Source organism: Amphiprion ocellaris, chromosome 7 (genome assembly GCF_022539595.1).
Source record: "Amphiprion ocellaris isolate individual 3 ecotype Okinawa chromosome 7, ASM2253959v1, whole genome shotgun sequence".
In the NCBI taxonomy this organism is placed as follows: Eukaryota; Metazoa; Chordata; class Actinopteri; family Pomacentridae; genus Amphiprion; species Amphiprion ocellaris.
Window position 1 is genome coordinate 37,481,965 of NC_072772.1, and position 24,977 is coordinate 37,506,941.

Below are 24,977 nucleotides of genomic sequence, written 5' to 3' on the forward strand. Positions count from 1 at the left end.
GTGACCTTGGGTTGGTGGGGGACCTTGGGTTGCAGTGAGCAGCTCTGTTTTAACCTGGATGAGAATTTTTTTTTTTTTTTTTTTTTAAGTCTCGGGGAGTATTTATAGGAAGTCATCAGGATTCTACACTTTCAAAGTAAGAGCTCAGACATGTAAATTCTGGGATTCCGATTTTTATTTCAGTTATTCACGCTGAGAAATTCAAATAATGATATTCAAGTTTGTTTTATTTAAGGTTTTCAGTTTTAGAAATTCAAACTGAAATGATGAAATTCAAGTTTTATGTCCAGATTTTAAGTTTCTTTCTTGTGTTTTAGTAGCATTACATAAAATATGATGGGATGTTACTTTAGGTTTCTGTGTTCTATTATATCTATTCTTCTTTTCTAATCTAGCTGATGTTTTTAATTTCAGTATTTTGTGTTGAATTATGAAGCGGTTGAAGCTGAATACTGGCATCAGAACACGGAGGTCGTATTTAGTTTTTTACATCGACTGAACAGTTGTATTTGAACTGTGATTGGCTGTTTTCTGGTAAATCAAGTTCTGAGCATCAGAATAATGATTGCAGGGAAACTTCCTCCTGAATGAAACCCAATAAGTGAAGACCAGGAAGCCATACAGACAGACGTTCTTCCAGGAGAAGGAAGTGTGCTCACAGTTCCCATTTCTCTCTTGAACTTGGTCTGTTTCCACCAGTTCTTCTGCCTCATCAGCTGGAAGGTTCTTGCTGGTGTCCTCCAAGACCTCGTCCTCCAAGACCTCGTCCTCCAAGACCTTGTCCTCTTGTGGATCTTCAGTGTTTAGGTCCTGACTGACCTCTTCTTCGGCTATTGCTGAGGTCAGTTTTTGGACCATCATCCCAAGCTGCTCTATCTCCTTGTAGAAGAGACAAGCCTAGTGCATCTCTTCAGAGCTCTGCTGTATCTTCTTGTGGTCGTCCTGTTTGTCCTTCAGACCTCCGATCTGACAGCTGGTCTCCAAAATACGTCTGAGATGCTGCTGCTGAACGGTGTTCTGTTGTTCTTCAGTCTCCACGGTTTCTTGATTCAGTTGCACCTCCTGGGATGAAGTCTTGTTTCTCTTCTCTCTGTTGACCAAAAGTTCCCTCTGGTTCTTCTCATCATCCAGCTGTTCTTTAGTCTGTTCCGGTTGCTTGCTGTGGTTGACCCAGAAGATTCTCTCCCTGAGATGTTTGGTTGTCTCTTTTTGAAGCCGATCATCCGGCTCCTTTTCATTGCTCCTCTCACTCTGAAGCTTTTTTCCCAGTGCTTCATTTGTTCCTCCAGCTCCTGTGCATTGGTTTTCTCTCTTTGGAGCTTGTTGTCCAGGTACTGGACGTGATTGCCCAACTCCTGTGACATGAGCCTTTCTCTGATGGACTCATTCTTCATATATCGGATCTGTTCGTCCATCTCCAGTGCTTTGCTGTTCTCTATGTGGAGCTGGTTGTTCAACTGTCAGACTTGTTCGTCCAACTCCTGTGCTGCAGTCCTCTCTTTGTGGAGCTGGTTCTTCAGACATCTGACTTCTTTAGCCAGCTACTGAGCATTGGTCCTCTCACTGTGGAGATGGTTGTTCAAATGTTGGACTTGTTCGTCCAGATCCTTAGCTTTAGTTCTCTCTCTGAGGAGCTCATTCTTCAGATGTTGGACTTGTTGGTCCAGCTCCTGTCCATTGGTTTTCTCATTGTTGGGATATTGTTGTTTGGCTGCAGGGCTGCTGTCCTCTGGCTTCAGAAGGTCAGAGGAGATCTGATGGATTGTTTGGTCTGGTAACAAACACTGTTGGTGGGCTGTTTGGAGCTCAGCCTGCTCCTGCTCCTCTACCTGGCATTGGAAGGGTCTTCTCAGGAAGTCCCAGATGTAGATGCTCATGATGGTGTTCTGCTAGAAGATGTTCTCCTGGTGCAAGCTTTGAAATGAGTCGCTGATCACATTGATAAAGTCCCATCACATACAGCACATCTGTCAGAGCCTTATTTAAAAACTCTGTGTTGTCACTGATGATGTCACAAAGGGGAACTGGCTTTATGTCTGGACACTGGTGACATCACCGAATGGAATTGTGGCATTGATGCTGCAGTTCTTCAGTAGAACTGTGGAACTCCTGATGTTTACATTCACTATGAGGACATTCAACAGGAAGCAGATGTTTGAAGCCAAACATTAATCTTCAGTGTTAAATGGTCCGAGTCCAACATCACAGAACAAATAGAACCTTTAACCACATACAGAAACCAAGCCACGATTTACAGAGGAAGTCAAAAGAAAAAAACGTTATTCATTATAAAATCAACTCAATCTGAACAAAGTTTCCCCTCCAGAACCTCCTCAGAACATCTGGTTCTTCATCTCCATTAACTTTATTAATGATCAGAGTTCCAGGTCCTTGAAGTCCAGAGAGGAGAACATCCCCTGGAGAAGGTTCTAGAGTAGACCTACCTAGAGTAGACCTAGAGGTCTACTCTAGGTAGGTCTACTATAGAACCTTCTACAGTTGTCAGTAGGTCTACTCTAGAACTTTCTACAATCAATCAATCAATCTTTATTGGTCATTGCACACTTTCATATACAACGAAATTTCATTTGAGCTGCCCTGCCAATGACAGCTCCGGCTGCTGCGCAGTGCTGCGCGCACCTTTCTTGAGGAAAAAAAAGAAAAAGGACATGTTGGGATCTGGGTAGGGATAGCAGAGGGTAAAAGAAAAAAAAAAAGGCTTGTACCAAATGAAACCTCCAATGTTGGGAAATTCAATTTGAGAAGGAACCTAAAAAAACAAACCCGCAAACAGACAAAGCATGACGTTAGACAAGAATAGTTGGGATAAGGATGTGGGGTGGTGGAGGGGGGAGCACCGCACAGTTAGCCGGTTCCCGTGCAGCAAATTACTGCATGGATTCCTGGCTCCCGTGTATAGTGAGGAAAGCTTGTGGAGGCGGGGGGGATGGGGGTTATGGACATGTGTGCAAATGTTTAGCTCAGTCCTCAGTTCATGAGTCCGAATGTTTGTGTATGCGTGTAGCCCATCTTCTTCCGTCTCAGACCTCCGGTGTCTCAGTTCGCGAGGGTGGGAGCGCGATAACACAGCAAGGTTGCTATGGAGACATCCTCGGTTGGCCCGGTCCAAAAGTCAACAGGTGTCCTTGGGAAAGTGGGGGGTGGGGGGGGGGAGCTATCTCTTGGCCATGAAACTTCCAGAGGAGTTTGTTATTGTTCCAGGGGCACCAGAATGTAATCAGTTATCTTCAAGTTTAGGCGGGAGAGGAGTAATTTCACCTTTCCCCTACTGCTCTCAACAATTTTAGACCCCAGCTGTAGCGATTCTCACCCTGATGGCTTCCAGTCTGCGACTCAGATCAACAGTCACACCAAGCAAACTGTTCATCTTACGATTGAGTTCGTCATACCAAGCATCGGCAGCCGTGATCCGATCGTTTGCATAGACCAGCAGAGTTTGGATGTCGTTTCTGTCTGCGGTCTTCCTGATTTTCCAGAAGCTCAGGCCAGTGAACAAGCCAATTATCAGCAGGCCTGTCATCATAAATCCGAATATATAAACATCTTCCACATCCTCCACGGATAGGGGTGCCAGGCACATGATCCCCTTCCACTTCCCCCAGGCGTCGATCACGTAACCAGAGGCGAAACTCCCATCCGGGCCGGTAGGCTCCCCTAGGCCTGTGCTCTTTGTGGCGACAATCTTGTCAATTGCGTTGAGAGACCAGTTTATCAATTCCATGATCGGTGTTTCGAAGGTCCAGTGCCAAGCGATCGCTCCAAGTCAGACAGACGAGACGAAGACGAAGATATGCAGCAAGCAGGGAGACATGAGGGTAGGGAGGAACAGAGATAGCTGCGGAGCGAAGAAAAGTGCGACCGCCTCCTACGAGAGCTGAGAGCAGGGACGTTCTCCTCTCTTGCTTCCAGTCTTTAGTTTAGTCTCACTTAGAACATTCCAGGTCCTTGAAGTCCATCGAGGAGGGTCCAGATTTATCACTTTTTAATGGACTTTTTCAGAACTTCATCAGTTCAGCAGCTAGAACCATGACATTTAGGAGGAGGAACACATCTGAGTTCTGGTAAAAACTGAATCCAGGTCAGTTTAAATCCATCCAGGTGTCTCAGTCTGAACACTGAATCTGGGTTTTGTAACAAAATGAGACAAACAAGACTTAAACCAACAGAACTGAGACAAAACTTTACAAAAAAGACGTGAAACGATATGAACGAGACACAAAACAAAGAAAAACGAAAGACAAAACAATAAAAGCAAGACACAAAATGACAAACGGAGACAAGCAACATGAAGCAAGACCACAAAGACACACAAAATGAGACAAACGGGACATAAAACAACAAAAACAAGAAAAAAAATGACCCGAAAGGAGACAAAATGACAGAAACTCAAACAAACCTACTTTCATCCATCCAGGTGTCTCAATGTAAACAATACACCTGTTAATTTCCCCTCTACCCAGCTGTTAGCATCAGCATTATGTTATGTATCCTGGTGATCGTCAGCATTATGGGATGTATCCTAGTGATCGTCAGCATTATGGGATGTATCCTAGTGATCATCAGCATTATGGGATGTATCCTAGTGGTCGTCAGTATTATTGGATGTATCCTAGTGTATAGAGTCCTAGAAACCATCATTGGTTCTTGGATGTTTCTGGTTTCTAAAACTTTAAAGGTGATTGTGGATGAACTTTAATGCTGGCAGGAGGTTGGTCAGAACTAGTAGAGGAACTGATGTGGGAAATCATTTTTCTAACTTTCAGACAGCATGAAGGTAGAACGTTGATCAGATGAGGTTCCTGTAGGTCCAGAAGCAGCTGGTGTGAGGTTCATGTGTGGTGGTTTTCCAGCGTTGTGATTGGCTGTGTGTCTGTTCCAGAGTGGTCACCTGCCCTGCGTCAGGGTTTGGGAGGTGGATGGAGCTCAGGTGGCCGAAGTTCAGTCTCATAAATACGGAGTTTCCTGCGTTTCGTTTTCCACCAACAGCTGCTACATCGTCTCTGTGGGCTTCCAGCACGACATGACGGTCAGCGTCTGGGACTGGAGGGTGAGGCAACGCAACAACATAATGCAATGACACAACGCAGCAATGCAACAAAACACAAACAGCAGAATGTAACGCAACGCAAACAACAACACGACACAAGGGAACCAAAGCAACACAACAGCATAACACAACTCAACGTAACACAACAGCACTACTGCTAAACCAGCCAATAACCAGTAACAGCAGTAGTGAACGCTGTGGATGCCTGCATGTAGTCATCATGTGTACTGTAGTACTACACACTATTAGAATGCAGTTTAATGAGCACAGAGAGCAGGAGAGAAACTAACAGATGCTAACATGAAAACACAGAAACCCACCCTGTCCTGGTTTACTGGTTTAAATTAACATTTAACATCTCTGAATGTCCCTCAGTGCTACAGTTTATACAGAGATCTGAGCATCAGAGCCAACGTTAGCATCATTACTGCTACCAGCATCAAAGCTAACTTTATTATCATTACTGCTACCATCATAAAAGCTAATGTTAGCTACATTACTACTACCACCATCAAAGCTAATGTTAGCATCATTACTGCTACTACGATCAAAACTAATATTAGCATAATTACTGCTACCACCATCAAAGCTAATGTTAGCCACATTACTACTGCTACTGCTACCACCACCAAAGCTAATGTTAGCATCATTACTGCTACTGCCATCAAAGCTAATGTTAGCCACATTACTACTACCACCATCAAAGCTAATGTTAGCCACATTACTACTACCACCATCAAAGCTAATGTTAGCCACATTACTACTGCTACTGTTACCACCATCAAAGCTAATGATAGCATCATAACTGCTACTACCATCAAAGCTAATGTTAGCATCATTACTGCTACTACCATCAAAGCTAATGATAGCATCATTACTGCTACTACCATCAAGCTAATGTTAGCCACATTACTACTGCTACTATCAAAGCTAATGTTAGCCACATTACTACTGCTACTACTACCACCATCAAAGCGAATATTAGCATCATTACTGCTACTACCATCAAAGCTAATGTTAGCCACATTACTACTACCACCATCAAAGCTAATGTTAGCCACATTACTACTACTACCATCAAAGCTAATGTTAGCCACATTACTACTGCTACTGTTACCACCATCAAAGCTAATGATAGCATCATTACTGCTACTACCATTAAAGCTAATGTTACCATCATTACTGCTACTACCATCAAAGCTAATGTTAGCCACATTACTACTACTACTACCATCAAAGCTAATGTTAGCCACATTAGTGCTACTACCATCAAAGCTAATGTTAGCCACATTACTGCTGCTACAACTACTACCATGAAAATGACTGCCACATTAGCTGCACAACATGGTAAGTCTAAGGATCCTCCTATAGTTTCAGCTAATGCTCATATTAACCATATTAGCCTACAACATGCTAACACTAAGGATCCTCCTATAGCTGCAGCTAATGCTAATATCCACATTAACCTACAACATGCTAACAGTAAGAATCCTCCTATAGCTGCAGCTAATGCTAATATTAACCACATTAGCCTACAACATGCTAACGGTAAGAATCCTCCTATAGCTACAGCTAATGCTAATATTAACCACATTAGCCTACAACATGCTAACACTAAGGACACTCCTATAGCTGCAGCTAATGCTAATATTAGCCACATTAGCCTACAACATGCTAAGGTTGTCCTCACCTACCCTCACCTGTCTCTGAGCAGAAAGCTTCCATCATCGCCTCCAACAAAGTGTCCAGCCGAGTGTTCGCCATCTCCTTCTGTCAGGACAACAGCTACTTCGTCACTGCTGGCAACCAACACGTCAAGTTCTGGTACCTGGACGTCTCCAAAGAGCGGCGGGTAACTCACCTGAGGCCGGCTCAGCCAATCACAGCTCACGTTCAGTCGGCCTGAGGTACCAGGCTGACGTGTTTTCTCCTTGTGTCCAGGTGAACAGCACCGTGCCCCTGATTGGTCGGTCAGGGTTGCTGGGCGACCATAAGAACAGTGTGTTCAGTGGGGTGGCGTGTGGGCGGGGCCTCATGGCATCCAATACGTACTGCATCACCAGCTCCGGTCTGCTGTGTCTCCTGAACAGCAGCCGACAGTTGGAGGCCTGGGTCCACCTGAAGGTGAGAACACCACGAGACGAATCTGTACTGCTCAGAGATACACCTGTACAGCTCAGAGACACACCCGTACAGCTCAGACACACCTGTACGGCTCAGAGAGAAACCTGTACAGCTCAGACACACCTGTACGATGCAGAGACACACCTGTACGGCTCAGAGACACACCTGTACAGCTCAGACACACCTGTTTCAAGCAGAGACACACCTGTACAGCTCAGACACACCTTTACAATTAGAAATAAACATATCTCTGGAACTTAAAAATATATACACCTGTATGATCTAAAAATATATACCTGCATGATTGTGAAATACTCTTTTATAATCAAAAATACACCTGTACGATTCTAAATACACTAGTATGACTAAAAATATACAGGTACAATGTTTACACAATGAAAAGAAACACCTGGACGGTCTAAAAAATACACCTGTATGCTTCAGACACAGTACAAGTGAAATGCAGCTACTCTCCACCTAAACAAGCAAACACACTGGTGTGATTTACAGAGGAAAAAATAAAACTTCACAAGAAAGATGTTTTGCATTCATAAACTAATAGTTCAAATATTCTGTCGTTGTGAGTCAGTGTCCTGTCAGTCACTGTTGTTGTTGTTGTTGACAGACGACGTCGGCCAGCTGCCTCTCCATCACTGAGAGCTTGGTGTTCTGTGGCTGCGCTGACGGCGTCATCAGAGTTTTTAATCCGTCCAACCTGCAGTACATCAGCACCGTGCAGAGACCACATCACCTGGGAGTGAACCTGATGCCCATCACACCGGACAGGTACAAGTACTGCAAACACGCAGGAGAAATACTGTAATCATCCAGGAGAAATACTGCAGACACACAGGAGAAATACTGCAATATACAGGAGAAATACTGCAGACACACAGGAGAAATACTGCAATATACAGGAGAAATACTGCAAACATGCTGTATAGGTACTACAGACATGGTGGCCTCTGATTCCTACCTGTATACCTCCATAGCGACTCGTTACCTGCCACTCCAGGTGTGCAGTTCCCCGACACGTTGGCTCTGACCTTTAACTCCGCCTCCTGTCAGCTGACCTGCGTGTACAGCGACCACAGCATTTATGTTTGGGACATTAAAGATGTGAAGAACACCGTGAAGACGTACTCTGCTCTGTACCACAGCAGCTCTGTGTGGAGCGTCGAGGTCAGTGTGTTGCCGGAAATACTGCAAAATGTACTGCAACAATACTGCCAGGAGAACCTCGAATACTGTCAAAAATACTGCCAGGAGAGCCAGAAATACTGTCAAAAATACTGCCAGGAGAGCCTCAAATGCTGTCAAAAATACTGGGAAGAGACCCTCAAATACTGTCAAAAATACTGCCAGGAGAGCCTCAAATACTGTCAAAAATACTGGGAAGATAGCTTCAAATACTGTCAAAAATACTGCCAGGAGAGCCTCAAATACTGTCAAAAATACTGGGAAGAGAGCTTCAAATACTGTCAAAAATACTGCCAGGAGAGCCTCAATTACTGCCAAAAATACTGCCAGGAGAGCCTCAAATACTGTCAAGAATATTGCCAGGAGAGCTTCAAATACTGTCAAAAATACTGGGAAGAGAGCCTCAAATACTGCCAAAAATACTGCCAGGAGAGCCAGACTTACTGTCAAAAATACTGCCAAGAGAGCCTCAAATGCTGTCAGAAATACTGGGAAGAGAGCTTCAAATACTGTCAAAAATACTGCCAGGAGAGCCTCAAATACTGTCAAAAGTATTGCCAGGAGAGCCAGAGTTACTGCCAAAAATACTGCCAGGAGAGCCAGAGTTACTGCCAAAAATACTGCCAGGAGAGCCAGAGTTACTGCCAAAAATACTGCCAGGAGAGCCAGAGTTACTGTCAAAAATACTGCCAGGAGAGCCAGAGTTACTGTCAAAAATACTGCCAGGAGAGCCAGAGTTACTGTCAAAAATACTGCCAGGAGAGCCAGAGTTACTGCCAAAAATACTGCCAGGAGAGCCAGAGTTACTGTCAAAAATACTGCCAGGAGAGCCAGAAATACTGCCAGGAGAGCCAGAAATACTGTCAAAAATACTGCCAGGAGAGACACAAATACTGCCAACAGTACTGCAAGGTGAGGTACAGCCAGATGCTGTCAGTCTCTCCGAGTCTCCAGAAGTCTTTCAGGTGCAGCAGTAGTAGTCAAAGTAGTAGTAGGACCGTACTAATAGAACCTGAATGTGTCCTTCAGGTCTACCCAAAGCTTCAGGATCCATCTGAGGCCTGTCTACCTACGTCCTCCTTCCTCACCTGTTCGTCTGATGGCACCATCAGACTGTGGAACACCAGACAGACCGACCTCCACAGCAATGTGAGCTGCTGCACATCTGTAGACAGCTGCTGCACGTCTGTAGACAGCTGCTGGGTCCTGACCTCCATGTGTTGCAGGACCTGCTGAGGATCCTGTATGTGGAGGAGGCTGCTGGGAAGGCCGGAGTCCGGGTGCTGAGCATCAGTCCTGACGGGCAGCACCTGGCGGCCGGAGATCGCTGTGGAAACCTCAGGTGAGTCTGAGCACTGAAACCCTCTGATGGACCCAAGGCAGGTTCTGCTCACTGATTCTGGTTCTCTCCAGGATCTTCGCTCTGGACTTCCTGGATGAGCTGGTGAAGATCAAGGCTCACGACTCAGAGGTGTTGTGTCTGGAGTTCTCCCCCGCTAGCACAGGTGAGACTCCAGTCCGCAGGTGAGACTCCAGTAAAGTCCGGCTTCAAGCACTTTGTCTGAGCTCACCTGCCACTAGAAGCGAGTTTTGGATGTTTGGGTGGTGTTTGGCTGCTCAGTGATGATCAAAGCTCACTGTTGCTGTTTCAGGATTGAAGCTGTTGGCCTCAGCCAGCAGAGATCGACTGATCCACGTCTTCAACCTGGAGAAGAACTGCAGTCTAGAACAAACTCTGAACGACCATTCAGCCTCCGTCAGTGCTGTGAAATTTACAGGTGCTCATCTTTCTATCACGTACAGAGCTTCTAAACAGTTCACCTGCTGGAGGCTTTCCTTTTATTGCTTTTCAACACTGAATCATGGGCAATTTTTTTTTTCTCACAAGAATTTACCAAAAGATTCTTTCATGTCAAAGTGAAAATGAATTTGTATAAAGTAATATCAGCTAATTAATAGGATAAAATCTAAGATTAGTAACTGTCATAATGACTGGATCTGGAAGGTCCGGTCTCTGGTGGATCAGAACTCCTGGATAGAACTACACCTGACGACTGAAGAACCAAGAAACTCTGAGAAAAGGTTCTTTAAAAGCATCAGTCAGGACGATACAAGAACATTTCCAAGTTCCTGAAGATCTCTGGGAGTCCAGTTAAATCCATCAGTTAGAAATGGAAGGAAGATGGAACATGAATAAATCTGACTAGAGCAGGACGTCCTCAAGACCTGAGAGACTAGAGAGGGAGGCCACCAAGACTCCTATGACTCCTCTGAAGGAGAAAGAGACTAGAGAGGGAGGCCACCAAGACTCCTATGACTCCTCTGAAGGAGAAAGAGACTAGAGAGGGAGGCCACCAAGACTCCTATGACTCCTCTGAAGGAGAAAGAGACTAGAGAGGGAGGCCACCAAGACTCCTATGACTCCTCTGAAGGAGTTCCAGCTTCAGACTGTTCATCCAACAACTGTTGTCTGTTCTTCACCAGTCTAAGCTTCATGGAGACAAAGAGAAAGACTCTGATGGAAAAAGCTCCAATTAAATCTGGACTAGAGTTCACCAGAAGACATGTGGAGACTCTGAAGTCACCTGGAAGAAGGTTCTTTGGTCTGAGGAGACCAGGATGGAGCTTTATGTCCATCAGACTAGATGATATATTTGATGGACACCAAACACTGAACATCATCACAAACACACCATCCCCATTGTGAAGCACGGTGGTGGCAGCATCATGATATTCCTGAGCAGCAGGTCCTGGAAGGCTGGTAAAGGTAGAGGGTAAATGAAATCCTGGAGGACAACCTGATGGTCTGAAGAGAACTGAGACATGGAGAAGATCAGTTTCCATCCAGACGATGAGTCAAAGCAAACAAAGATCCTCAGAGATGGTTTGAGGACAACAAGGAGGGAGTTCTGGAGGAGTCAGAGTCCAGACCTCAGTCCACCTGAGAACTAGACAAGTTCTGTAGATCAGGATCCCTGAGGAACCTGACAGAGTTGAAGAGTTAACAAGGAAGAACATTGAGATGTTCAGACTGATGGAGACCAGCAGGACCAATGATGGAGCTGCAGCCAGAGGTTCTACTAAATCCTGACTGGAAGGACGGAAGACTTATGAAATCACTTACTTGATGTTTTTATAATATTTGACGTTAGCTTGGAGATCTTTGACATCAAAAAGCCAAATGAAATTGAGGCTGATTGTGAAGGAAAGCTTCCATGGAGATGAGGTTCTTCGGGTTGTGTAGTTCTGTTGGAGGTGTGTCCTCAGTGGAAGGTGAGCTAAGCGGTGTTACCTGTGTTCCAGGTGAGAGTCCGGAGGTCCGACTGGTGAGCTGTGGAGCTGACAAGAGCATCTACTTCCAGACAGCTGAGCAGGTCTGAGCTCTAGGAGGCGCCTTCTGCTTGTTGTTGATGTTTTGTGTGTCTTTGCTGTTGTTTTCTCGTCTGTCTTTGTTTCTTTTTGTTTACCCGTTTTGTGATATTGTTCTGTTGTTTGTTTTTTCCTTGTTTTTTATTTTCTGCTTTCTTTTCTGTAGTTTTTTGCATTTTGTGAGTCTGTGTGGCTGCTTTGGTGTTTTTTGTTAATTTTGTGCTTTGGTTGTCATTCTGTGTGTGGGTTTTGTGTTGGTGGACTGGTGTTCAGGCGTGTTAAACGGCGTTTTCAGTTTGAAGTGTTGAATATTTGCACGTCTGTTTTAGTTTTAGTCTGTATGTGGATGTTTCAGTTCATTCCCTGTAATTCCTCTGAATGACCGGTGCTGCTGGATGTTTCCAAGCAGACGTCGGAGGGTTTGCGGTTCTCCAGGAGTCACCATGTGGTGGAGAAGACCACGCCCAACGACATGGACCTGGACTGGACCAGAAGCCACGTGGCCGTCGGCTGTCAGGATAGGAACATCAGGTAGAGGAGTGGATCTGCTGCTGGTTTATTCCGGTTAGTGAACGGAACGCTGAGCTGAAGCTGACGTCTGTTTTCAGAGTGTACAACGTGGAAACTGGGAAGCTGAAGAAGTGTTTGGAGGGTTCATCCAGCGATGAAGGAGCTCTGCTGAAGGTCAGGAACTTTCATTTATCAACTTGAAATGAATCCGGTTACAACCTGCTGATGTTCAGATCAGTTCATTTTAGTTCAAACGTGAACATCTGAAGTTCCTTCACGCCATCAGGTGAAGAGTTTGGACTGTTTTTGAAAAGACTCCTCTTTAGCAGTACAAACCTGTCAGAACCAGGCTCAGGGAGGGCAGACATCTGCCTCAACTGGACCAGGTGAGGGGGAAGTTCTAATCCTGATCTTAAAGTAGAGAGGGTGTCAGCCTCCAGAACCCAAACTGTGAGCTGATAAGTGAAGGTTCTGCCTCTGGAACCTCTGGAACCAGCAGTAAAGCTGCAGTCTGAGAGGGAAGGGTTCTGATAGGATGATCTGGAACTGTCAGGTCTTTACGATGCGATGGAGCTGTTCATTAAGAGTTCAGATGTTAGAAGAAGGATTTTGCAGGGAGCCATGAAGAGAAGCTAACAGGAGAACTCTGATCTCTGTTCCTGGTTCCTGTCAGAACTCTGCTGCAGCGTTTGGGATCAGCTGCAGGTTTTCTGCTGTCTAGTTCCATGTGTGTTTAATATCCAAACTTCAGTTTGTCTGGATTTAAATGAAGAAAGTTCCAGATCATCCAGAACCTTTATGTCCTTCAGACATGTTGGAGTTTCACCACCTGATTGGTTCCATTTGGTTTCATAGATAAATAGAAGTGGGTGTCATCTGCATACATTCATGTAGTGCTTCCTAATAGTATTGTCTAAGGGGAGCATGTTCAAATTAAATACTACTGGTTCTACCAGAACCCTGAGGAGCTCCAGAACTGAATCTGGTGTTCTGCAGGTTCACATGGATCCATCAGGGTCATTCTTGGCCACCAGCTGCTCCGATAAAAACATCACCATCTTGGACTACGAGTCAGGAGAGTGTGTAGCGTCTCTGTTTGGACACTCAGGTGAGTTCATCCTGACCTGCCCAGGTAGATCTGTCACATTTAAAATCTCTGCTTGGTTTGGATTTTGGGTCTAAAGTGTTGAGATTGCGTTTGAACCTGAGTCAGATGGTTCCTCAGATGTTTGATCTCCATCCTGTTTCCTCAGAGACCATCACCTGTATGAGGTTCAGTCACACCTGTAGACACTTCATCACTGCGTCAGCAGACAGGTGAGATGTACAGGCAAGGTAAACAACAATACAACAAGGTACACAATACAGACCAGGTAAACAACAATACAACAAGGTACACAATACAGACCAGGTAAACAACAATACAACAAGGTAAACAATACAGACCTGGTAAACAACAATACAACAAGGTAAACAACAATACAACAAGGTAAACAATACAGACCTGGTAAACAACAATACAACAAGGTAAACAACAATAAAACAAGGTAAACAATAGAGACCTGGTAAACAACAATACAACAATGTAAACAACAACACAACAAGGTAAACAACAATACAACAAGGTAAACAATACAGACCAGATAAACAACAATACAACAAGGTAAACAACAATACAACAAGGTAAACAATACAGACCAGGTAAACAACAATACAACAAGGTAAACAATACAGACCTGGTAAACAACAATACAACAAGGTAAACAATACAGACCTGGTAAACAACAATACAACAAGGTAAACAATACAGACCTGGTAAACAACAGTACAACAAGGTAAACAACAATACAACAAGGTAAACAATAGATGTCAGCTGGCAGGTGAACTTTGTTTTTTTTAAACTTGTGTAGAAAACTTTCTCAGCCGGTAATGACTGTGTGTTTGCTGTGTGTATCTTGTGTAGCTGTGTGTTTGTGTGGAGGCTGGACTCTCAGCTGAGCAGCATCATGAGGAAGAGGCGGGGCTTCAGATCCACACCTTCAGCCCAGAGCCTCAAACGGCTGGACACCAGGTGAGTTCCACCTTCAGAGATCTCAGGAGATGCTGGCTTTGTTCCTGAGCTCCGTTTGGTTGTTCTTCAGGAAACAAACCTTCATCACTGCTTCATCTCAGCCGCCTCATACCGATGAAGACGAGGAGGAAGAGGAGCCCCACCTCAGGACTAAAGACAGACCAGACGCTGCTCCAGGTGAGGAGGATACAGGTGACCTTGGTGACATCAGGAAACCTTCTGGAGGAATCAGAAAAGTTCACATGTAGCTAAAAGTGTTGGATGAACAGGTGTGAAGATCTAAAGCGTCCTCCTCAGCTGCTGCTCTGGTCCATCTGTGGTGGAGAGACGTCATGAGGCAGCTAATGAAGGCTTGCTTTGTTGATCTGTTGTTGTTGTTTATCTGTTGTTGTTTGTTTTTGTTTATCTGTTGTTGTTTGTTTATCTGTTGTTGATCTGTTGTTTGTTGATCTGTTGTTTATCTGTTTGTTTATCTGTTGTTGTTTGTTTATCTGTTGTTCTTTGTTTATCTCTTGTTTTTGTTGATCTGTTGTTTTTGTTGATCTGTTGTTTATCTGTTGTTTTTGTTGATCTGTTGTTTTTGTTCTGTTGTTTATCTGTTTTTGTTGATCTGATGTCGTTTGTGTATCTGTTGTTTGTTGATCTGTTGATGATCTGTTTATCTGTTTGTTTATCTGTTGTTGTTTGTGTATCTGTTGTTTGTTGTTGTTGATCTTTTGTTGATCTGTTGTTGATCTGTTGTTGTTGATCTGTTTTTGACCTTTTGTTTGTTTATCTGTTTGTTGATCTTTTTGTGTATCTGTTGTTTGTTGATCTGTTGATTGTTTATCAGTTATTTGTTGATCTGTTGTTTATCTGTTGTTTGTTGATCTGTTGTTGTTTGTTTATTTGTTGTTTGTTGATCTGTTGTTGTTTCAGCTCCACAGCTTCAGAACAACAGGAACCTGTCGATGGTCTTCAGAGAACTGGTCAGTCTGCTGCTCACACTTCTCCACTTCACAGGTAATCCATTCTGGAGACTGATTCTCTTCCAATGTGCGCTCTGCAGGGTGTGGGCGTGGCCTCCCCCAGTGTCCAATCAGACGCCGAGCCTTGTCAGGTACAGCGTCGGTGGGCAGAGCCACCAAACCCAGTGACTGTCTGCTCCAGCTTCTCCCCGAGTCCCACCAAGAGTCAGGAGGATGAAGACAAAGTCTTCCATCCTCAGGCCCTGGACCATCTGCTGGCAGACGAAGAGGACGAAGATGGAGACGAGGAGGACGAAGATGGAGATGAGGAGGATGAAGATGGAGACGAGGAGGATGAAGATGGAGACGAGGAGGATGAAGATGGAGACGAGGAGGATGAAGATGGAGACGAGGAGGATGAAGATGGAGACGAGGAGGAAGAGGAGGACCACAGGACTCCAGACAACCCGGATTCAGGTGAGGAGGTTACAGGTGACCTCAGTAACATCATCTCATCCTGAAGAAATAAACCAAAAGCTTGATCCTAAAAATAGTAGTTTAACTGTTCAACTCAAAAGTCTAAACCAGGGGTGTCCAACATGAGGCCCACGGGCCAAAAGTGGTCCTCCAGAGGGTCCGATCCAGCCCTCAAAGTGTAAAAATTCCAGAGAAGACATTAGCTGCAGATTGTAAATTAGTAAAACTATAAATTTAAAATCATTTCTAGACCATGACAAGTTGTTTGGCTCAGAAAGTAAAATACTAGATTGTTCATTGTTCTTTTGTGGTTTTGTGTCAGATTTTCATAATATTTTTGTCTTGTTTTTGTCTGTTTTTGTCTTTTTTGTGGTTTTGATCCTCCAGTAAATCCTCTCTGGTTCAGTTCCAGGTGACTAAATGTTGTGTTCCTTTGTCGACACTCTATGATCTGGAAGTTATAATGTGGAAATGATAAACTGAGACTGAATGTTGATGCCATTTCATTTATTTTTGTTCATAAATTTCAGGTTGTTGATGATGTTCAGTAAAAAGATAATTCCTTAAATGTGAACATTTTAGCACTAAACCAAAGGAACCAGAAGGAGTTGTGGTTATTCCTAGGTCATTATGCTGTGGTTCTACTGGTTCTACTGGTTCTACTGGTCCGGTCCACTGGAGATCAGACTGGACTGAGATGATCTGACTCCTCTGATCTACAGTGTTTGATAGACGGTGACCAACATGTTCTGTGGTTGAAAACATCCAGAAGTGGTTTCTTTCTGGATCTAATCTGGCAGACGCTGAGCCTCGTCGTGCTCGGAGACGGTGGTCGGCGCTGAAACGTCCAACCTTCTTTCCGAGTCCCATCAAGTGCGAGGAGGATGAAGACTTCCATCCTCAGGCTCTGGAGAGTCTGCTGGAAGACGAGGAAGACGGAGAGGAGATCAGCCAGGTGAGTCCCACAGTTTAAATTCACCAAGGTTAGGACATAGCTCTTATTATCTGGGAGTGAGGACAGTTTAGTTAGCAATGTGGTTCTGAATCCTACCAGGAGGAGGGAATGGAACCTGAGAGCAGCAGTGCAAGAGGCAGAGGCAGCTCTAAGGCAGCAGAAATAGTAGATCCCAGGAAAACCAGCGTGGAACACAGCAGGTCGAAAGGATAAAGCTGCTAGTGGAACGGATGCAGAGACAAGAGGAACTGTTGAGGGGAGCAAAGGCAGCTGGTCAGGACAAACAGGGGCAGTGGTTGAACTGGGAAGGTGTTGAGAAGAGGACCTGTGGAGGATGGAAGAAAGCCGTAATAAAGTTCTAGTAGGGGCAACATACGATGTGTTTCCAACCCCCCCAGAACCTCAGACTGTGGGTAGATGGAGACCAATCGTTCCCGCTGTGCTCAGGTACTGCAAGCTTACAGCACATTTTATCTGGATGTAGAATTAGCTGATCACAAGGCCGGTATACATAGAGACATAATCAGATGGTGAGAAGCTGAGCTTGAAGAGAGGAGAAAGCAGGAGAATTTTGGAGGTTCTAGTAAGGAGAGGTTAGTAGAGAAGTTAGTTGGAGGATAGGGGCCTTGACCCTCTCGTTGTCCTCATTTACGGACGTCAAAAATATTGTTTCCTCGTCTTTGAAAAAATCCCAAAATCCAGCAAAAAAATTCCCCAAATTCCTGAAAATTTGCAAAAGCTTCAGGAAGAAAACTCTAATAATTCCTTAAAAGTTTCCCTCAAAAGTTTTATATTTCGTCATGCCATGTATGATGACAATAAAGCCATTCTAATTTTATATTTAAAAAAAAAATCCCCAAAATTTGGCAAGAAAATTCTTGTAAATACTTTCAAAAAATTTGTAAAAATCTTCCAAAAAAATCCTAAAAATATCCAAAGTGATTCCCTATATATGAGTAAAACTTCTGATATTTTCTTTAAGAACATCCATCCATTATCTATACACTGCTTAATCCTCACTAGGGTCGCGGGGGGGGCTGGAGTCTATCCCAGCTGACTCAGGTGAAGGCAGGGGACACCCTAGACAGGTCACCAGTCTGTCACAGGGCTACATACAGAGACAAACAATCACTCTCACATTCACACCTACGGGCAATTTAGAATAATCAATTAACCTCAGCATATTTTTGGACTGTGGGAGGAAGCCGGAGTACCCGGAGAAAACCCACACATGCACAGGGAGAACATGCAAACTCCATGCAGAAAGATCCCGGGAAAGCCGGGACGCGAACCAGGGACCTTCTTGCTGCAAGGCGAAAGTGCTAACCACTACGCCACTGTGCAGCCCTCTTTAAGAACATTCACATGAAAATCAACCAAAATCCAGCGAAATTCACTGGATTTTTTTTGGTAAATGTTCTTTAGAAGCTTTTTTTAACATTTCTTTTTTTCCACCAAAAAATGTTCAAAACTTTCCCAGAAATGTTGAAAATGTGGACATCAGAAGTTTCACTGTGAAAATAGATTTTTTTTTTTCGCATTTTCAAACTATAAAACGGGTTAATTTTGACCTGCAGGACGACACGAGGGTCAAAGGAGGAAGGAGGCAGGAGCCGCCTGGTAGGAGCTGGTGATGGGAAATGCAGGTAGATTTAGGAGGAAAACTTGTTGTTCCCTAAGAAATAGTGTGAACTAATCTGAGGCCAGACATTGTTTTGTGGTCTGTGAAGGAAAAGACTGTATTTCATTGAGTTAACAATCAGTGGAGGAAGAAGGCTGGATATGCAGACTGAAAGACAGACGCTGAGCAGAGGGGATGGAGAACCAGAGTTGCTCCAGTAGAAGTGGGATGTAGAGGCTTTGATGAGGGTCAGAGTCTGAGGGAGACGGTGAGGGACATGGCAGATAAAGCTGCTAGATCTAGTCATTGGAGATGGATTAGGAGAAATTATAATAGTTGGGGGTGAAATAGAGGCGGTGATGGAGTAGACCTCTCCTTCAATCTGCTGTCCTCGCCTTCTTTTCCCTCCTCCAATGGCAGAGATCCAGGAAGAGGAAGTGTAGATCAGGTGGGGCCGTGGCCTGTTAGAGTCTCTCTGGGACCATGCGGCCATCTCAGGTGAGTCTGTGGTGTCAGGTAGCGGCTGTGTCTTTGTCTTTTCCTGTTGTTGTTTTTTTGTTTGTTGGTTTTCTTGTTAGGTAGCATTAGCAATTAGCAGTTAGCAGTTGGTCCTTGCATCCTAGATGAAGTATGCTGGTATCATCTCTGTCTGTGGTGAGCTTGGCTGAAGTAGTGGTGTGTTTTAGCAATTAGCGATTAGCATTAACATGTAGCACTGGCAGGTTTGGTGAGCTGACTGGTATAATTTCCTTTGTCAGTGGTAAGTTGGCTTTGGACATGGTGGCGGTCTAGCAGCTAGCATTAGCACTTACAGGGGTTTGGAGAGTTTATAAGTATAGTTTCTTTGTCCTTTTTAGCAGTTAGCACTCAGTATTCAGCAGATAACTGGTAGCATCTGGTCCCTACCTGGAGCATCTCTTAAACGGGACTGGGTCAGCTGAACGTGGCAGTGCTGGTTGGATTGTGTAGGAGCAGTGTGAACTTGCACTAGAGGGGTGAATCTGGGACGCCAGAGTTCATCTTAGCCTCCTGGAGGTGTTGTGGGACCAAACAGGAGAAACAGCATTGAATTGAGGAATCCCTGCTCTCTGGTGGGTATAGTGGTGGTCAGGGGTCTCTGGTGGGTATAGTGATGGTCAGAGGTCACTGGTGGGTGCAGTGATGGTCAGGGGTCTCTGGTGGGTATAGTGATGGTGACGGATCACTGGTGGGTATAGTGATGGTCAGGGGTCTCTGGTGGGTATAGTGATGGTCAGGGGTCTCTGGTGGGTATAGTGATGGTCAGAGGTCACTGGTGGGTGCAGTGATGGTCAGGGGTCTCTGGTGGGTATAGTGATGGTGACGGATCACTGGTGGGTATAGTGATGGTCAGGGGTCTCTGGTGGGTATAGTGATGGTCAGGGGTCACTGGTGGGTATAGAGATGGCCAGGGGTCTCTGGTGGGTATAGTGATGGTCAGGGGTCTCTGGTGGGTATAAAGACGGTCAGGGGTCTCTGGTGGGTATAGGGTGGTCAGGGGTCTCTGGTAGGTATAGTGGTGGTCAGGGGTCTCTGGTGGGTATAGAGATGGTCAGGGGTCTCTGGTGGGTATAGTGATGGTCAGGGGTCTCTGGTGGGTATAGTGATGGTGACGGATCACTGGTGGGTATAGTGATGGTCAGGGATCTCTGGTGGGTATAGTGATGGTCAGGGGTCACTGGTGGGTATAGAGATGGCCAGGAGTCTCTGGTGGGTGTAGTGATGGTCAGGGGTCTCTGGTGGGTGTAGTTATGATCAGGGGTCACTGGTGGGTATAGTGATGGTGACGGATCACTGGTGGGTATAGTGATGGTGACGGATCACTGGTGGGTATAGTGATGGTCAGGGATCTCTGGTGGGTATAGTGATGGTCAGGGGTCTCTGGTGGGTGTAGTTATGATCAGGGGTCTCTGGTGGGTATAGAGATGGTCAGGGGTCTCTGGTGGGTGTAGTTATGATCAGGGGTCTCTGGTGGGTGTAGTTATGATCAGGGGTCTCTGGTGGGTGTAGTGATGGTCAGGGTTCCTAGGACCTTCATTCAGTGGGATCTTTCTTGTTTTGAGCACAAGTGTCTTGAGTTTAAACTAACCTGAGACACACCTGAGACGTGACTCTAAGCTCTTGTCCACACGTAGCCGGGTATCTCACAAAACGAAGATATTTTTCTACGATTCGGCCTATCATCCACACGAAAACGCAGATTTACGTCATCAAAAACGATTCTTTTTAAAAACTCCAACCAAAGTGAAGATTTGCGAATTCTCCGTTTTATGCGTCTGCATGTGGACATCAGTAACCGGGGTTTTGCATTTCGAAACGTCACCGCCTGCGACAAAATATGTTCTTACGTCACATATGTGACCTGTGTTTACATTCGGTAACAGTATGGATGCTCTCACAAGGTTTTGGGCGCTGTTTCTTGTACATGCGCTTTTTACTTGCTTGTTTTTACAAGCCCAGATACTGCTCCACATTCAACAACACAGGCGAAGGACGACGTTAAGGACGGTTATTCTCCACCACCTTGCTAGGATTTGGGGAACTACTGCCACCTAAAGGTCCTGCATGCTTATGAATGTGCTGAAAAACGCACTTATGCGGTTAGGTGTGGATGAAGTTTTTTTCTAAAAACGAGGTGGTGTGTACGTAAGTTTTTTTCTAGACGGAGGGGACAGGATATTCAGTTTTACAAAAACCCTGCTACGTGTGGACAAGGCCTAAGACTGAACGTTTGTCTTCAGGCGAACTCCAGCTCCAGCGCTGCCTCAGCAGGTGAGATTCAGAGAGGAAACGCAGACGGCAGTGATGTTGGTGAAAACTCGTCAGTTTGTTACAGACATGAAGGTAAATGCAGCTGCAGACAGGAACACACCTGTACCTGTAAATCTACCTGTAGAAACAGGAGCTGCTCTGGCTACTGTGGTAAATCACTGATGGTATTCCAATTTTTAATTTACTTCTGGTAAAAAATAAACTTCATCTTAATTCTTTATCGTCTTTTTAGTTTTGGTTTCACTTCAGTTGTCTCATGTTTCACTGAGTGGCCAGCTGTAGTTCCTGGTTGTTCTAGCAGGTGGAGCCTCTTCCTGTCTGATCCTGTAGAGACCAGAGGAGGCTTCACCCAGACTACAGTTCAGGATTCATCAGCTGTTCAGACTTTCTGTGACATCATCAACATAAATGCTGCTGGAGTGAGATTTTCACTTTATTTCAGTGCTGATCGTCTCAAATGTCGCCTCTGAGGATGGATTTTGTGCCGAAGCATATTTATAAGTAATTATTACTGCAGTAAATGTAAAAAAAAAAAAAAAAACAAGAAACTTGATTAATCTGAACAAAAGTACGAAAACTGGACTGGAGGGAGGTCAGCAGCAGCATCCCACAGAGGAGATAACATCAAATTTGGCTGAAATGACTCAAAGTGTTGCTGCAAAGAGTAAAACCTGTTGATGGCAGACTGAGAAGACCTCTGAAATGACCCCAACTTGTACAAAATGACTCAAATATTGCATAAAACAACCTAAAACTTTGCCAGAATTACAAAAATTAATTAATACTGCTCGAACATTTTGCCAAAATGAGAAATTGTTCATAGTGACTCCAAACTTCGGGCATATTAGGGAGACTAGGATGGACTGGAATACAAATTCAATGACTTTTTTATGATTTCTGTAACTTCCAGATTGTTAAAGTCAGATTTAAAATGTTGAATCGGCTCATCACAGCAGCTTAAATTCCAGATAAGATGTTAAAAACCCTATAAAATCAGTGGAGAAGCTCTCTGAGGTTGAATTCTTGCTCCCAGTGTCTAAAACCAGGGATTTGATGACAACTCTTCACACGACTCAGCTAAAGTTTCTAAACTCATCTACAATGGAGTAAAGTGCTACCACGAGTTCCCTAAATGTTAACGAACTAACGTAAACCAAACACAACTAGCCGTCTAATGGCAGATTAACGAGACACGTGAGGTATCGGCGTGAAATGAGGGGATGATGATCATGATGATGGGCAGCATTTCAAAAAACATCACACATCTCACTAGAAAAATCTGCTTTTACATGTTTGTTCATCCAGCCAAGAACCTTCAGAAACCTTTTCCTCTCCTTTTCCCCTTTTTAGAAACAGTTAAAAGTTCCCACAAGTGTGCAGGCTTCTCTCCATCATGTACAAAATATTTCATGTACAGCAGCCTAGGCCTATAGCAGCAGAACTAAGGGCAGAACTAAGGGACGTCCAAGAGGAAGACTCCAGCTGACCCCCTCAGGGTCCCCCAGTCAGTCCTAACTATAAGATCTGTCAAAAAGGAAGGTTTTAAGCCTGGTCTTAAAAATAGAGAGGGTGTCCACCTCCGGAACCCAAACTGGGAGCTGGTTCCACAGGAGAGGAGCTGATAACTGAAGGCTCTGCCTCACATTCTACTTTGAGATTCTAGGAACAACAAGTAAGCCTGCAGTCTGAGAGCGAAGAGTTCTGCTAGGATAATATGGCACTATCAGGTCTTTAAGATATGATGGAGATTGGTTGTTCTGCTAGGATGATAAGGTACGATCAGACTGGTTGTTCTGCTAGGATGATATGATATGATCAGACTGGTTGTTCTGCTAGGATGATAGGGTTCTGTAAGCTGGCTGTGAGGAGAGGCGTTCCACTGCGACTGCACATTGACGAACTGAACGATGAGCTGAGCAGCAAACTGCCGCCGCTCGTCTCCAAAAACGTCGTCGGTGAGGCGACAGTTCTCGTCATGTTCAACGTCTCTGTGGGGAAGAAGAAGGTTCTGGTGGGGAAGAAGAAGGTTCTGGTGGCCAACTGCCTGGTCCAGAAGGACCGACTGGACCAACGACTCAAGTTCAGACTGATTGGAGGATGAGACGCCGTCTGGGAGGGTTCTCTGGCAGCTTTGACGCACCACAAAGACGACGTCCAGACGGTGGCGATGGGATGGAGCAGCTTGTCGGCAGACGGTGACGTCATCGAGTGTTTCCAGGAGCTGTACGCTCCGCGGGTCACTTCCTGGGATCCCGGGTTCTAACGTCCAGCAAGGCTCTGTAGAGAACGGGCTGAAAGCACAGACTGAACTGAATGTAGTTCTGACTACTGAACTTTAACTGAATGTTCCTTTAACGTTGTGAAAAGTGAGCCACAGTTGTTTTAAGGTTGTTCAGGTCGTTAAGAGCTTTATACGTCAGGAAAAGGATTTTAAAGTCTGTGCTAGATTTCACAGGAAGGCAATGAAGGGAAGCCAAAATAGGAGAAAACTGATCTCTCTGCTAACTCTTGTCACACCTGAAGCACACCTGAGTTGTGTCTCTGACCTCATCAGGTCTTAAATCTGATACTAAATGGAAAACTGAGATTTCTTGTATCATCAACAGTCGGTGTTTTTCCAGCTGATGTCTTTTTCATTTTATCTATTCAGGTTTTTCTCTCGTGCCTACTTTCCTTCTATTGGGGGGTTTCACTAGCCATGATTGAGATAAGATAAGATAAGATAAAGTTCTTTATTTCTCCCCACTCCAGGGGAAATTTACATTGTTACAGCAGCTTTATTTACAATATATACAAGGGTGAAAAAAATTTTTAACAGAAAAAATAAAAATAAGTGCAGAGATGTGCAGATTGATGACTGACTAATGATTATTGATTGAAAATGAAAGCTTGGATGAGGCAGCTGCAGTACCCGTGTGTCCCAGCAGGTGGAGCTTCTTACAGGTGTGTCTGCTGTGTTTCCCGCAGGTGAAGAATTGGTCAGCATGGAGCAATGTCAGCAGGTTTCAGACGATCTGCGACAGGCGGCGAGCCGAGCCGTTCACCTTTACCTGCAGGTGATTCCATCCTCCAAGTGTTTCAGCTTATTCTCATAGTTTTCTGTTCGGTAGAATTTCTGTCTTTTGAATTTTCTGTCTTTTAGCAAGATGTTTCTCCAGAACATTCCCAGACACATTTCTAGAACATTTCTTCAGAACATCTTTTTTTCTGTTGTGTTGAATCTCTTCCTGCAGCTCCAGGATGTAAAGCAGCAGCCGGAGATGATGTCCGTCCTGCAGGAGGCCTTTCAGTGGGTTTCCTCTCGGCTGCAGGAGGCTCAGCGGAGCGGCGCCCCCTGATGGTCAGCTGGAGAACCACGTCTACTGAGTTATAAATACCAGAAACACATTCAGCAGTTCTGCTGCTGTCTAGACATTCAGCTCTGTCCCAGAAACACTCCACTGAGGAAACGGGTAGATTCACCTGTAAGCTCCGCCCCCTTCATCCAGGTGACTCTGAGACATTTAATGATGAAGCACCGGGACGGATGTCTGGATCCCAGCAGGACAGATTATTGAAACTGAAAACATCCGAATTCAACCCACAGCTGTAGTTTTAATGTTTATAATAAATATTGCGTTTCAAGAAATCGTGAAGTTTTTCATGTGGATCAGAAGAAAGAAGTTACTGCAAAGTACGGCAGCGGGTACTGCAAAGTACGGCAGCGGGTACTCCAAAGTACCGCAACAGGTACTGCAAGGGAACGCAAAACTACTGCGACAATTCAAAAGTATGGTGAAGTAACAGAAAAGTATTTAAAATGAACACAAAAATATAAAGTCATGGAAAAATATTTTACATTAACG

General features: G+C 44.7%; 1 protein-coding gene across 3 annotated transcripts in view; it reads left to right on the plus strand.

The window, feature by feature from the left end:
• Positions 1–24,760, plus strand: part of wdr62 (WD repeat domain 62) — a 27,917-nt gene extending 3,157 nt beyond the window's left edge. Inside the window, exons 5-26 of one of the 3 annotated variants that reach the window (XM_023285452.3) lie at positions 4,901–5,068; positions 6,783–6,920; positions 7,010–7,192; positions 7,818–7,978; positions 8,185–8,374; positions 9,422–9,541; positions 9,619–9,734; positions 9,806–9,897; positions 10,045–10,170; positions 11,696–11,766; positions 12,171–12,292; positions 12,370–12,445; positions 13,268–13,379; positions 13,525–13,588; positions 14,235–14,342; positions 14,413–14,519; positions 15,261–15,310; positions 15,391–15,766; positions 16,567–16,721; positions 21,102–21,204; positions 24,100–24,188; positions 24,366–24,760. In XM_023285452.3, the coding sequence (XP_023141220.1) occupies positions 4,901–5,068; positions 6,783–6,920; positions 7,010–7,192; positions 7,818–7,978; positions 8,185–8,374; positions 9,422–9,541; positions 9,619–9,734; positions 9,806–9,897; positions 10,045–10,170; positions 11,696–11,766; positions 12,171–12,292; positions 12,370–12,445; positions 13,268–13,379; positions 13,525–13,588; positions 14,235–14,342; positions 14,413–14,519; positions 15,261–15,310; positions 15,391–15,766; positions 16,567–16,721; positions 21,102–21,204; positions 24,100–24,188; positions 24,366–24,470 (2,832 nt within the window). In that variant the 3' untranslated portion in view covers positions 24,471–24,760. Of the gene's footprint in view, positions 1–4,900; positions 5,069–6,782; positions 6,921–7,009; positions 7,193–7,817; positions 7,979–8,184; positions 8,375–9,421; positions 9,542–9,618; positions 9,735–9,805; positions 9,898–10,044; positions 10,171–11,695; positions 11,767–12,170; positions 12,293–12,369; positions 12,446–13,267; positions 13,380–13,524; positions 13,589–14,234; positions 14,343–14,412; positions 14,520–15,260; positions 15,311–15,390; positions 15,767–16,488; positions 16,722–21,101; positions 21,205–24,099; positions 24,189–24,365 lie in introns of those variants that run through there. The other 2 variants (XM_023285459.3, XM_035955263.2) reach the window with 2 other exon arrangements.
• Positions 24,761–24,977: the final 217 nt, after the last annotated feature.